Source organism: Myotis brandtii, unplaced genomic scaffold (genome assembly GCF_000412655.1).
Source record: "Myotis brandtii unplaced genomic scaffold, ASM41265v1 scaffold422, whole genome shotgun sequence".
Taxonomy (NCBI): domain Eukaryota; kingdom Metazoa; phylum Chordata; class Mammalia; order Chiroptera; family Vespertilionidae; genus Myotis; species Myotis brandtii.
In genome coordinates, this window is record NW_005366171.1 from 1,408,130 (window position 1) to 1,422,725 (window position 14,596).

General features: G+C 46.0%; 1 protein-coding gene across 4 annotated transcripts in view; it reads right to left on the bottom strand.

Moving 5' to 3' along the window:
* Positions 1-14,596, bottom strand: part of TRIM66 (tripartite motif containing 66) — a 55,654-nt gene that overhangs the window by 24,477 nt on the left and 16,581 nt on the right. Inside the window, exons 1-8 of one of the 4 annotated variants that reach the window (XM_014545842.1) lie at positions 14,446-14,478; positions 13,747-13,915; positions 7,561-7,664; positions 6,011-6,158; positions 4,445-4,577; positions 4,004-4,120; positions 2,647-2,761; positions 1,929-2,075 (exon numbers count right to left, since the gene is read on the bottom strand). In XM_014545842.1, the coding sequence (XP_014401328.1) occupies positions 1,929-2,075; positions 2,647-2,761; positions 4,004-4,120; positions 4,445-4,577; positions 6,011-6,158; positions 7,561-7,569 (669 nt within the window). In that variant the 5' untranslated portion in view covers positions 7,570-7,664; positions 13,747-13,915; positions 14,446-14,478. Of the gene's footprint in view, positions 1-1,928; positions 2,076-2,646; positions 2,762-4,003; positions 4,121-4,444; positions 4,578-6,010; positions 6,159-7,560; positions 7,665-13,489; positions 13,513-13,746; positions 13,916-14,445; positions 14,576-14,596 lie in introns of those variants that run through there. The other 3 variants (XM_014545843.1, XM_014545844.1, XM_014545841.1) reach the window with 3 other exon arrangements.

Here is a 14,596-nt window from a genome sequence, read left to right on the forward strand (position 1 = left end):
TGTAATTCCTCTCAGGATATCAGTTGCTGGCAGACCTCCATTCATTCTACCATATCTCAATTTATAAGCCTATGGGGCAGACATTCTCTGAGCTCCCTTAGTGCTGTCCTTCCACCCACAGGTAAAAGTCCCTTCCATCCTAATCAACTGACCTCTTCCTCCATCATCACTTTCATCTATTTCCTATCACTAACCCTCCCATTTATCTAAGGCTCTGGCAAATGACCAACTTATCCTGCCATCATCTAGTTAACTAATGCCCCAATCAACATCTTGGCCTCTTACTTCCTTGATCTCTTTTAAATGTCAATCAACTTCACTTCTCTTTTCAGTTCAGTCATCCTTTTCATCATCTACAACCATTTTACCTATGAGACCGTAAACTCCAATAACCTATTACCTGATCATAACTAGTTCTTACTCTTTCAGAGTAGGCTCTTCAACCTCGTTGAGCTCCGTAAGCCTGCCATAAGACCATCCATAAGACCATCTCAGCTTTTCATCATTTTCATTAAAAATGTCACTTGTGCCCTAATTCCTCCCCACCACCAATGCCTAACCTTAGGACAATACAGCCATTCCAAAGCCATGTTATCTAGGGTTGGGTCAATGATTATGAACCTCAGTCCTTTTTCTTGTCACTTCCTTTCTTGTCGGCTTCTTCATCCACTGCCACAGTGACTATTTAAAATCTTTACACCTACCCAAGGCCTAACCCTCTTATTATCACTTTCAACTTCACAGAGGACAAAAGAGACCATAAAGGGCCAACTCCCTCAACTTGTATCCCTCCTACCTCCAAACTTAACTACATGAAAGCTGATGCCTGCCTGTCCTCCATCTCACAGGAAGGGAATGCCTCTATGTTTAAGGTGAACCAATTCACTCTAGACCCCATTTCTTTCTGCCTTCTCAGTATGCTCACTCTACCACAAAACTATTTTCAACTTCTCCCAAATAAATTCATGCAAACATTTTCCGTGTTAAAAAAAACAAAAAACAAAAGTCAAGTCGCCTTGTCAAGCTATCCTCTGGATTCCCTTCTTTTCACTTCTGTCTCTCCTTCACCTCCCATCCTCAGTCCTCTTGTTCTAGCTTTTAATTCTAGACTTTGCTAGAATTTCTTTCAAAAGATCACCAGGGACTTCCTGATTCCCAGATCAAGGTGTCTCTTCACTACTCATCCTGTTTCACCTCAGTAGCAATGATAACATTGACTACTCGAAACTCAGTTAATTTCTGTGCACCACACTCTCCTATTTCTCCTCAGACCTTTGCTTTTCACTTTCTTTCAGTTGTCCTTTTCCTCTCTTCTCTGCTGAAATTCATGGCATTTCCCTGGGTTCCAGATTTGTTCTTTTCTCCTTCCATCACACACTCTTCCAATGCGATACTAGAGATATTCCAGTGACTCCCACATCTCTATCTCAAACCCTGACTTTTCTTTTGACTTCCAAATCCATCTATCAATACAGATTTTGGATTATCTCCATTTAGATGCCCTACAGGCATCTCAGATTTAAACTCCTCTGCTGTATGTTCATTTCCTTGAACCTTAGTATCTTTATATCCTTCTTCTGCCTCCTCATCCAAATATAAACCCCACCAACTTCTCTCAAAATCATTGCTCCTGGGCATCATCTCCTCCCAAGCTCAACACTTCGACATCATCCTCCACTTCTTTCCTCTTAGGCCCCATTTAAACCCAAATAATTCTGTAGGGGATGATCAGCACACCACCAGTGTTCGGATAATTTCTAAATCTGTGACCTAAGGCAAATAACTACAGAATTTCCCAGCTGAGTTGCCTAGAGGAAGGCAGGATGATTTCAGCAGCTGGGTTCTTTGCACTATGGGGTTTGGTAAAAATAATGGCATCCACTTACTAACTTAAAAGCAGTGATTGAGGAGTTAAGAGTTCTTCTTACCAGCTCTTTGCTGAAAAGAAAAGGGATACTGGTTTTGCTGCAAACAGCCCAATTGATGAAATTCTGCACATGCTCGAACTGACGGTTGAGCACCATGATGCTCTGTAACTGCTGCTCCAGCTTCCGCTTTCTCTCATTAGTAATGCCCTGGGTACAGAGAGAGAAGACAGAGTTCCTGATCCTATTCTTGGACTGCAGTCTACCCGCTTGGAAATCTGGTGGCCTGTGTGTACCAGTGTAAACACTGATGGAATCAGATGAGACTGCACCCGAGAGGAAGACAGCAGGACAGAGCACTACCATGGGCTGCTGAGGGGTGGAGGAAGGGAGGGAGAAAAAGTGGGCAGATTTTATAATGCAAATATGGAACAGGTGATAAATGAATGAGAAAAAGAATGAATGTCTACATCTCTTGGGAATAACTTGATGAAGAAGGAGGGCTGTTTTATGACTTTCTTCCAAGGCTATAATGTTGCACAACCCAGGAAGGCAGCTGCCTTAGAGCCAGAGTGCTGATGAGAGTTTGAACTAACTTTCCAGCCTTTAATGAACCACCCTCCCCAAATTAGAATGAACATTTTAAGTTGCAGGGGGCAAGAAAGAGCACATAAATTCCAGCCCAAGAAGCTCTGCGCCATGGGCCCAGTTTGATATGTGTCTGGTTTCTGACCTAGGGAGAGCACAGAACCCACCCGCTGGCCCATCTGTCCACATATACCTCCAACTCTTCTATGAGCACGTTGGCCTGTTTGTTCAGCTCATTCATTAGAACCATCTTGGCCATTTTGATCTGGTTTTCCACCTTCCTGTGCTGATGCTTCACCTCAAAAATCCTATAAACAAGATGGGACATAGCATGGTGAGCCCTATGAGGGCTTAGAGACAGCAAACATAAGAGCCAACAACTTGGAGGCTGCCCATTGAGATCAAGGCCCATCAGGCACCAAATATACAGAAACAAGAACCTTCCTCACCAACCCACCCTTTGGACAACCCAGACCAACTGAGCTAAGTGGGCCAGTGGCCCAGAGTTCAACCTGGTTTTCTTGAGGTAAACCTCAGGTCCACACCCAGGTCAACCCAGCAGTTCAACAGTTCACACAGACTAGAAGCAGGATAGAGTAAGTATGAGTATGACTTCACGTAATCTATTGTCTAAAAAGGAGAATGCTCCACTAAACAGTGCCATGTAGTAAAAAGAGCATGGACAGAAACAAAAAGTAGACTAGTGGTTGCCAAGAACTTGGGATGCTGGGGGAATAGAGAATGACTGCTAATGAGTACGGGGTTTCTTTTTGGGGTGATTAAATGTTCTAAAAGTAGGTAATAATAATGGTTGCACAACTCTATGAATATACTATAAACCACTGAATTGTATATTTTAAAAGGGAAATATTATGGTATGCAAATTAAATCTCGGTAAAGCTGTTAAAAAGAAGAAAAAAAAAAGAACATGGGCTTTGAAGTCATACAGAACAGCTTCCAAACTCAGCTTGATCACTGACTGTGTATTCAAACAAATCACCTAACTTCTCCGAACTTCAGTCTCCTCGTCAGTAAAATGGAGTTAACCCAACTCAAAGAATTGTAAAAATTGAACAAAATAATGTATGTATGATGCCTGATCCAGTGCCTGCCACATGATGAACTCTTAGTACCTAGTAATTCCTCTTCCTCGTAAAATACTAATGATTTCATGTCATGTGTAGATTTCTACAGAAAACATTTGGAAATGGGTGATAAAGGGCAGATTACCACCTACTAGCTGTACCCTAGGATAAACAGGACTCTTGTCCCAGTTATCTACTCTGTGCCCTTGTTCTCAAGCACCAACCTCTGGCTATTTCATGGCTACTTTCAAAAGGCATGTGCTTTGGCCCAGACTCACTCTGATCATCCTGACCTAGTTTGGTCCCATTCACTAAGTGATGACCTGAAGCCCTTTCACTGGCCCTGAGACCTCTAAGGCCAAGACATATGCCTCTGGGACATATGCCCACATCTGCCTAAAGGCATATCCAGGGTGTGAGGGAACAGAGCATTTTCCGAGTTGACAAAGGGCTAGCTTGTGCTACCTGTCCTCAATTTGCTTTGCAGATGTCTGCAGGCTGGATTTCTTATGAGCCACCTGTGTAGTCACACTTTCCAGAAGCATCCTCTGATTTTGCAGAACTTCTTCAAGATGTCTGCACCTACACGAGGAGGCAGAGAAAAAGCTGAGGAAAGCTGAGTTTAATCTGAACATGCCAGCCAAGCAAGAATCCCCACAGTGCGTGTCTCAGCCAGGCCAATGGAGGCTGGAATTGCATCCAGGAAAAGTCAAAGATACTGCAGGCTCTTGGCTTTTTAGCTCTTCTGCGAAGAATCCCCACAAAAGGAGCAGAGAAAACTTCATCCCAGGGGCTGAAGGTTGGCTTAGGCAGGCAAAGAATTTTGATGCACCAGGAGCCCAACACTCTATAAGTAAGAAGTACAGAGCCCTCCCAATCCCCCTTTGAGCAGCCAGCCAACTCTACCTGTGTTCTTTGTGTTCCACCATGAGGCATCTATGGCACGTGAGCACATCACAGGTCTCGCAGAATAGCTTAAGCACTTCCTGTGTGTGTAGAGGACAGTACAAGGCGAAGTCCCCAGAACCACCATTCACTCCTGCCAGACAAGATGGAGAAAGTGGGCTTCTCTTCTTCAGGAAGACCTCTCAGTTAAGCCCCACCGAGCAGGCCTTGGCCCTCAATGGGACCCTCCATGGACACAGGGGAGACACAGAGCTTCAAGGATAGGTGGTGCAAACAGAAGAGGCCTCTTGTTGGGCCACTGAGGTTCTAGGAGCACGAAGAATGCTGGCTTAGCCCAGCTGGCCAAAAATTGCACAACTGGCCAAAAATAACACACTATGAAGCCCCAGGCATCCCACTACCTGCCAGAGGCTAAGGAAAGTGTTTGTTACTACTCCAGCACATGGATCGCCTGCAGGATAATGACTCCTCTAAAATTCAACTTAGCCGAAACCGGTTTGGCTCAGTGGATAGAGCGTCGGCCTGCGGACTCAAGGGTCCCGGGTTCGATTCCGGTCAGGGGCACGTACATGGGTTGCGGGCACATCCCCAGTGGGAGATGTGCAGGAGGCAGCTGATCGATGTTTCTCTCCCATCGATGTTTCTAACTCTCTATCTCTCTCCCTTCCTCTCTGTAAAAAATCAATAAAATATATTAAAAAAAATACGTGATTAGCTCTACCTGGTTTGGCTTAGTAGATAGAGCATCGGACTGTGGACCAAAGGGTTCGATTCTGGTCAAGGGCAGGCCAATTCAACTTAAAACTCTTCATTAAACCAGGATTCAGTGTGATGGGGCTGAAACCAGCTAACCAGCCTCACCAGGGTCAAGGTCAGATCACATGGATCATTAAATCTGATTCCTGTGGCCCTAGCCGATTTGGCTCAGCGGATAGAGCGTCGGCTTGTGGACTGAAGAGTCCCACATTCGATTCCAGTCAAGGGCACATGTCCGGGTTGTGGGCTCGATTCCCAGTTGGGGGCGTGCAGGAGGCAGCCGATCAGTGATTCTCTCTCATCATTGATGTTTCTACCACTCTCTTCCTCTCTGAAATCAATAAAAAAATATTTAAAAAAAAAATCTGATTCCTATGGATATGACAACAGTAAAATTCCTCCCATGGTTTAAAGGCCTTGGGAAAAGACTTTCAAAAAGATTGCCATTGAAAACAAATTAGACAAATGGATAAGCCCTGATACAAGCTGTTTAATTAAGTAACTAGAAGTGAGACATGACTGCTGTAAATAGAGGTGAAAGTAAGGAACTCAGCTAGTTTCCATGATAATTCAAAACTATTCCTCCCTGCTCAGGAAGGCCACTCACCCACTCCCACCCCCACCAGGGTGAGCCTAGAGTGACTTACACTGTGACTGTGATTCTGGAGGAGACCACCCCTACCGCCGCCACCATCACCACCACCACCACCACCAGCGGGGAAACAACATCAGAGAGCTATTCTCCCAGGATTTTAAGGTTCAGCACCGCTTAAGGGCATGTGAGCTGGTGGGACAAGCCAGCAGTGATACCTGGAGATCCCTTCTGGGCCGGGGGAAAGAGCGAACCCCCAGGGGCAGGGCCATGCTGGTGCTCTTCCGTGCAGGAGCTGCAGAGCCAGCGGTTGCAGTAGGTACAGAGAATGTGTGCCGCCCTCTTCTCCTTGCACTCGGAGCAGTTCTGGAAGCAGAAAGTTCTGGAGTTATTTGGGCCTGCCTCTCTGAGCAGTAAAGGCTCTAGGGCCTGGGGTCCTGCAGAGCTGTTCCTCCACTAGTTTGGAATGCAGTCAATCTGGAGAGCTGCCTGGGAGTGACATGTGGGGGCTTGTGAAGAAAAGCAACTTTTGTGACTAAAAGAAAAGTGTCCTCAGGGGCTATTAGCACAAGTACAGTGCTGAAGATGAGGGTACCCAAATGAATAAGGCTCAAATAGCCTGACGGGTGGCAGAATTCAGAGTAACGCTGTGATAAGGATACACATCTAAGGAAGCAAGGGGGAGTTTCCAGGGGCTCCATCTAGGAGAGGCCAGGAAAGTTCTCAGAAAGAGGTGACATTTGAGTTGAATATGGAATGACAAGTAGAAGTTTATCGGAAAACAAGAGAGGAAAATGAGAAAGCACAAGCAATAAGTCAATGTGCCTGCAGAGAGGAGGAAGCTGCTGATGTGGGGTACACAGAAAGATGATTGTATACAGCCAGGAAAGACCAAGCACATATCAACTCTCAGTTATGTTTCCACAGCTGAGGCTTGCTGGGCCCAAGAGTACCCAGTCCTCTCCTAATCCAAATGTCCATTCATTTGGTCAGCAAATACCTTGAGGGCTGATGTACTAGCAAAGCATGTGGAGAAGAGATTTTGGAAAAAAATTAGCATGTCTATTTCTGAATAATATAGGCCACTGAACTGATGTAGGTTCTAACAGCTTTCTCCTCACACTGACATCTGAAACACCCATAGCAGGGAGAAGAAGAGAAGAAATACTACAAGTTTTACTAATTAAACTATGAACTAATTAAGGGTAGAGAACATGGGTCTCTGTCTGCCTAGCACCCAGCACAGGGCCTACCACATGCAAGATATTCAATAAAAATTAGATACAGGAGCAAGTAAGTAAATTGACAAATGAATAAAACGTAGTGTCAGGGATACCCTAGTGGAGAAAGGAACAAAAGGAGAAGCAGTCAGTAAGTAATGTGAACTTTCAAAAATTCAGGTTACAGGTATCAGTTGTTAAATACAAGAAAGACTGATGAACCCATTTAACCCAGTCTGCTGCATGAGTTTCAACTCAGGGGTAGAAAAGTGAAAATAAAAGCTCAATACGAATATTTTTCAGTAAGAACTGTAAGAATGAGGGGAAAAACTCTCATTTTGCTTTCCCCAACTCAACATTTTCATTTTTTTCTGGATAGATGCATAGAAGGAAGGAAGGGAGGAAGGAAGGATGGATGGATGGGTGGATGGATGAGGCAAATTGATAGCAGGGTAAGAAGTTGGATGGAGTGATAAGTAGACAGACTTATGGAAAGGGGTCCCACAGATTTCTGAAAAGGATCAGCTGCTTCTTTGGTCCTGACTTACCCTGGCCATCTTGAATTGCCCAGCAGAGAAGCACTGCAGAAAAAAATGTTCAGTTACATCCCTGGTAGGGTACACTCGCTTACACCCAGGACAGGAGATGAGCTCTGGGAGGGGGGGAAAAAGATAGCAGAGTCAGGGCAACATGGCAGATTATACATAAGGCCTTGACATGAGGCTTTCTAATATATAACAACCAAGGTATGTGCCAATACCACTTGTGCCAAAATTAACTATGTCTGACACCATAGCCTGCACTTTCCACCTAGGTACTCTGAACATGACCATCCCCTTAGGTGCCTGCCCTACACACCTCTTTACAGCCCTATGTTTGCTGGTCCTACCTTCCTTCCCCCTCCCACAAGCCATTCTACTACAGTTCCAACCCTACTCTGGTTGATAATTGGGTGCCTTCTGCTGCTCCCACTCCTCTTTCCACAGTCCTAGGAGCCCAGCAAATCTCCAGGGAACCAGTTTAGACTAGGGCACAACTCCAGCCATTAAGGTTACCGGGTAGCAGAATTACTTTAAAGATCTCAAAGCGGGGGCTTCCAAAAGGCCCTAACCAGAGAAAGGCAAGGCCTTCCTGCATGCTCATCAAGGAGGTACTTTTCTCTTGTTACAGCCAAGACCAAGCGGTCTGCCCTTGGGGCTTAGAGTGCTTCTATAGCAGCCGTGGGCAAACTACGGCCCGCTGGCCGGATCCGGCCCGTTTGAAATGAATAAAACTAAAAAAAAAAAAAAAGACCGTACCCTTTTATGTAATGATGTTTATTTTGAATTTATATTAGTTCACACAAATACTCCATCCATGCTTTTGTTCCGGCCCTCCGGTCCAGTTTAAGAACCCATTGTGGCCCTCAAGTCAAAAAGTTTGCCCACCCCTGTTCTATAGGGCCTTCTCCAGCTAGTGATGTTGGGTGCATCACATATATGTGTGTTTCACCTGTGAACATGCACATCTTGTCCTAATCCCCTCTTCCCAGAGAAATGCAACCATCTTCAACACATTCCTCAGCATAATGGGCTCCTGAACTATATAAGCGGAATCAGACTGCCCCCCTCCCCCACCGCCAGAGACTATAGTGCTCTTCAGGCCCACCCCCAGAGCTATCAGCTCACCAGGTGCCAGGAAATGAGCCTCCTGAGCAGGACTGGGTGCCTGTGTCCAAGGATGAGAATGACATGGGAAGGGACTGCCTGTGGCAGTGAGTGCAGCTATACCACGACAGTCTAGATTTTCAGTAAGACAAATGTAAGCCCAAATACCAGGTATACCACCCAATGACCTTGGTTGGCAACTCATTTAAACTCACTTAACTCCTCTGTGCCCCAGTTTCTTCATATGTAAAACAGAAAGGGAAAACAAGAGTTGCTATGGGAATTAAATTAGGTAATACTTGAGAAAGCACATGACCATCCATGAATGTTGACTTTGCATTCAAAAGATTTCTCATTTCCCATTCATGGCAATGACCTCAATTAGCAACTCTCCCAGATGATGAAAATCAAACAGTCTGAGAGGTAGATTTAAAAAATGTCCACAAATTCTTCCCCTCTGTGTGCCCATGCCCTTCAAATAAGCCACTTCAAAACTTCATGGTTAAAACAACTAAACCGTTAAGGTTGAGTCTGTTCTCCAGCCTTTGAAGCTAGGCTGACCTCATGATTTCCTTTGACCAACAGAATGTAGCAAAAGTGACAATGAACAAGTTCCAAGCCTAAACCTCAGGTGCCTTTGTATGGTTCTGCTCTTGCTCTCAGGAACTCTAAGTCTCTCACATGAACCTCAGGTAAATTGCTGGAAGATCAGAGGCCATGTGGAGAGAGGTTTCAGTTGTTTCAGGTGTCCCACCTGAGCCATCATAAGCCAGTTAGCTCCAATTGACACCCAGCTGAACCCAGACACAGGAATGAGCACAGCCGAGATAAGCCAAGCCCAGCTCAACCCAGCCAAGAATTCCAGCCCAAATGCCAATCTGTATAATCATAAATTAAAATTTAGTTATTTTAACCATGAAGTATTCCACAAAATCATGAAAAATAATAGTTTAATATTCTTCCTCCACCCATCCTAGCCCCCCTCCCTCAAATGTTTAAAACCTCCCCCAGCCTTCACAGAGCCATGAACAGAACTGAGTCTGGAATCTCCTAGTCTTTGCCCATCAAGAACAGTGGCCAGAGGTGGAGAAGGATGCTCTCCACAGGTGGTCTTATCCAGGGGAATCAGGTGACCGTTCCTCCCTTCTAATCTCTGGGGAGACCCTAGTCATCTATCCCTAGATAAGAAATGCTGCTCTAATCGTTGAAAATTTCCACAAGGCTTCCAACTCCATGGTACCAGAGGCCCACACATTAGTCATACTAACACAGCCTCATTAGCATCATAAAAAAAAGAGAAATAACTGAATAGATCAGAGAAGCCCTTTTTACATATCCTCTGCCTCCCTTGGCCTTAAAGGCCCAAATCCTCAACTTGGTTCTCAGGCCCTTTCCAAGTTGCCCTCTCTCTCGTGACATCTCTAGCTTCATCTGCCACACACCCTATGTCCTTGCCATGCCCCAATATCTCTGCTATCTCCCAAATACACCAAACCTTTGCATAACTGTTTATAAAAGTGCTGTTCCCTCTCCCTGAAATACTTTTTCTTGCTCCCCTTCTTTCAGATAAACTCCTATTCATCCTTTCAAACCTGTTCCAAATGCTCTACCTTTGAGAAACAGGGTTGATTTCCCTTGGGATAAGTTAATTATTCCCTCCTCTGAGTCCCCACAGCACCCTGAACCTTCTTCTAGTATAACAAATATCACACAGCATTCTATCTGTTCACATGTCTGCATTAAAAAATAATCCACAATTGGTACTAAAAAAAGATTGCATGCTTTTTAGCAAATTGGGACAATTAAGCTTCTATTGGGTTTGAGGATTCCACGTGTAGTCCTTGTACTCACAGCCACTGAAAGTAGTAAGAAGCCATCTGCAAGTTTTCAGGGTGATAGAAAAAAAGCCAGTCCGGAGGACAAAGGAATCAGGTCTGATCCAGGGCAGAGCTGTGGTGCTTGGGAAAGGCTGTGAATTGGGAGATGTGGGTTCCAGGCCCAGGGCTGGCACTATCTGTGTAATCTTACATAAGTGACCCCCTTTCTCTGAACTGTACTTTCTACATCCTTAAAACGAGGGAAATGGGAATATCAGGGAATCATGGATTATCCAACCCTCTTCCTCTGCCTACTGCAGCCAGGCTTCAGAAATATTCCCCTGGGCAAGATGGGAAGACACAGAGAGCCAAACAGCGACCTGGCTATCAAGTCAGCAAGGCAGGAGACAAGCTGTGGGCTCAGCCCATCTAAAAAGGGGCTGCAGCAGCAGACTGCACAGATGGGAGACTGTGGGCCCAGAGTGAACTCAGAGACACAAGTTATCTGTCACAACACTTTGTCCAGAAATTCTTATCTTCCCTCAGAAGGTCCCAACCCCATCAAGCTGTGTCAACCTTGAGCTTTTTTTTTTTTTAAGAGAATTCCCCATTTTTCAATGAAGATACAAAAACAAAATTTGTTAAGACAATTGGAATACATGAACTCTTAATTATCTAAAATTATCAAACATCTATAATATTTAACATTAATCTGGTTATTAATACATATGTAAGTCACATGTTACATAAAACATTATTTAGATATATTGCTTTTTTTTCTACTTGAATTATTCAAGCAACAGCCTTGAGTTTCTATGTTGTACATGGGAACATCAATTCTGAGAAATGGTCCAAAGGTCACGCAACCATCCCAGGTGGGGCGTCTGCTTCCAGAGTGAAGAAGGCATTGGCCCCAGAGGTCCTCCTGGGTACCTAGCAGCCTGGTAGAATGGCTCTGAAACTCAAGGATGTTCAGTGACACTGTTGTAAGAGTGAGCACTTCTGGTCCCTAGGATGTGTGGGACAAATTATTTTTTACCACTACTCCCCGTACCAGGCACTTTACATGTGTTATCTCATTTAATCATCAATCCACATCTAAGAGGTAGCCATTGTCCCCATTTCATAGTTGGAGAGACTGAGGCTCCAAGAAATTGTCACCCATCAAAGATCACGTAAAGCAAGGGCAGAACTACCATTGAAACCCAAGTCTCTCTATCTCTAAAACCCAGCCCTTTTCACTATGCTAGGCTCCTCTCTAATTCAAGTGTGAATAAAAAAGGTAGCCCTAGCTGGTTTTTCTCAGTGGATAGAGCATCAGCCTGAGGACTGGAGGGTCCCGGGTTCGATTCTAGTCAAAGGCACTTGCGGGCTCGACCCCCACCAGGGGGCGTGCAGGAAGCAGCCAATCAACGATTCTCTCTCATCATTGATGTTTCTCTCTCCCTCTCCCTTCCTCTCTGAAATCAATAAAAAATAAATTTTTAAAAAGGTAATTTTATTTTAATCAAGTAAATACTTCATAAGTAAAATATTCCATAATAATGATCCAACTCTAATGATGACATGGAAACAGCTCTGGACCTGGGAATCCAGGAGAAACTGAAATCCAGCCCCAGCTATGCTTAAAGTTTTAAGAAATATGATCTTTGAAAAAAGGCAAGTGAAGCAGAGTTTTTCTGCCTGGAGAAAATAAATCTGGAGCAGTTTCATTCTACGGACCAGTGGTTCTCACACTTTGTTACATGTCTGAATCATATGAGGCATCTTTAAACACCCTGATCTCCAGTCCACATCCCATAGCAATTAAATCAGAGTTTCAAGTGATAGGATCCAGGCATCAGTATTTTTTAAAATTCCCCAGGTGACTGCAATATACAACCAAGTTTGAGCCTGATAGCTCTGTCCCCTGTACCTGGCAGCTGAGAAAAGCAGGCTCACCCAGTTTTAAAGAGGCTCCAAAATGTTAGAGATTCTGAATGCAGCTGGGATGTATTTGCCTTCTGACAGAGAAGAGCAGAGGCCAGGTGCTCAGCACACAGAAGGATACCCTGATACCTAGGTACCCTGAGGGTTGGCAGAGAGTTGGCAGACATTTTGCCTCCACTAAAGAACCGATGAGCGGGCTTAGGGTACAGCCTGGGGTCTGGCACTACAAGACTGCTACAGGGTCCCAGAGAGTGTGCTGAGCCCAGGACGTAGTGAGGCAGCCAGGGAGGGTAGTCCACACTTCAGACATGAACAGCAGAGCCCAGGCAACCTGGGCACCAGGGGGTTGGGGTGGAGAGAAATGCCAGCATTGGGTCAGCTCAGCCCACCAAGTAGGGACACATACACCCCAGGTACATAAGCCTGAGCTCAGTGCTAAGCAACCAACCCTCAGAGGGTTAAGCCCTTCATTCTACAGCTCCTGTCCAGGGCTCCATGAAACTTTGCAGCTGGGGCGCAAGCTCTGACTCCAACAGAGTGGCATCCTCTGAAGCAGCCTGGTGGCCCTTTGCCAGGTCTCACATGCACACCCAAAGCTGGACAGACCTAGTTTTCACTGCTCATCTAGCCAATTCTCTTACCATAGAGAATGTGACACGGAGGCCCAGAGAGAGGGAGGAACTTAGCTAAACCCCACAGAGCCCTTGTAAAACACAGGTGGTATCTTGGACCACTGAGCAGTCCCTGATTACCTCCAGAGCTACAAATAAGACAGTCTACCTCCCTATGCCTCTCTCAGCCACTATACAAGGAGAAAAATCAGTCTGTTGTATCCTCTGATGGGCTGGCCATCCTCACTAACCATTCCTGTCCCCCCACACAAGAGCAGCTCCAGAGTACTGGGACATCAGCTAAGACCCCCCATCACACAAGTCCCCGAAGCCTTCCTCTAGCCCAAAGCTCAGAGCAGCACCACCTTTGAGAAATACATTGCACCCACTCCCCAGATGCCCAGTCCCTGCTAGAAAGACAGATTTTGATCCTAAGTGATTGCTGCCCCTGCCCCTGGCTGCCAGCAGGCTTACCTGTGGCCCTCACTGCCCTGTGATTAGAGCAACACCTGGGAGAGAAGTCAGAAGAGCGACAGGTGAGCCCACCACAGGTCCCAGAGGACGGTGCTTACCAAGAGCCCAGGAACACCCACCCTGCATGCTGCAGCCAGCAGGGCTGCAGGGCCTAAGCCTCGGGGAGCTGGGCACTGGGTAGGGTAGGGGGAGCAGCCTGGATCCTCTCCTCCTTTCTCTGAGGGATCCTCAGCCAGGGTTGCATTTCTCCAGCTCACCTGAGATGCTGCTGCAAGAAAGGGCTTGGATGACTCCTCCTGTTCCTGTTTATCTCGAAGGCGCTGCAGCAGTTTTCCCAAACTGAACAGCAAGAGGGAGACCTCAAAGAGGCGACTCTCTTCCTAGCTGCAGCTCCTTCCTAATCCTCTGGGTGCCTTGGAATAGAAGCTCAGAAGGAAGAAAGGAGATTTTCAACTTTCAGGAACTAGCTCTGTCGCTCTCTGCTCAGCTCAGGAGGCCATCACTCTCAGCCTTTTAGGACTCGATCCAAAAATCCTTCAGCCCTCCATGTTCCCCAAAATGACAGTGCTCATGTATGGCTGGAACCTGCCCGGATCCGGCAGCTCATTTAAATAGAGCTCATCACAACAACAGTGTTGGTGGAGAAGTGAGTAGCTGCAGGGCCCTGGGGACCCCCTGTTTATACGTAGGAAGAATGATGCAATCTGGGTATCAAAATAGCAATCCAGAATGGAATAACAAGCTCATGCAGCAGCGGTGCCTGCACAGCCAGAGCTCAAGTTGACACACTCTGTCAGCCCCACACTGCTGCAGCACGCAGATGCCAGGCACACACTCTCACCGCATCATTTTTAAAATCAGCAGGAGCCCGAGATATCCCTCTATGCCCCCAGCACTGAAGGAGGGTTGTGGGGGGGCCTTCGACAGACCTTAAAATCTGTCTCCTACACACTCACCTGCTCCTGCCACTTCACCTGAAGTCCTTATCCTGTGACGTCACAGTCAGTTGCCATAGTGACCAATTGTCCGTCACAAGTGGAGGATTAGGACTTCAGATGGAGCAGACACACATTTTATGATGCACAAAGGTCCTGGGGCGGGGGAGTG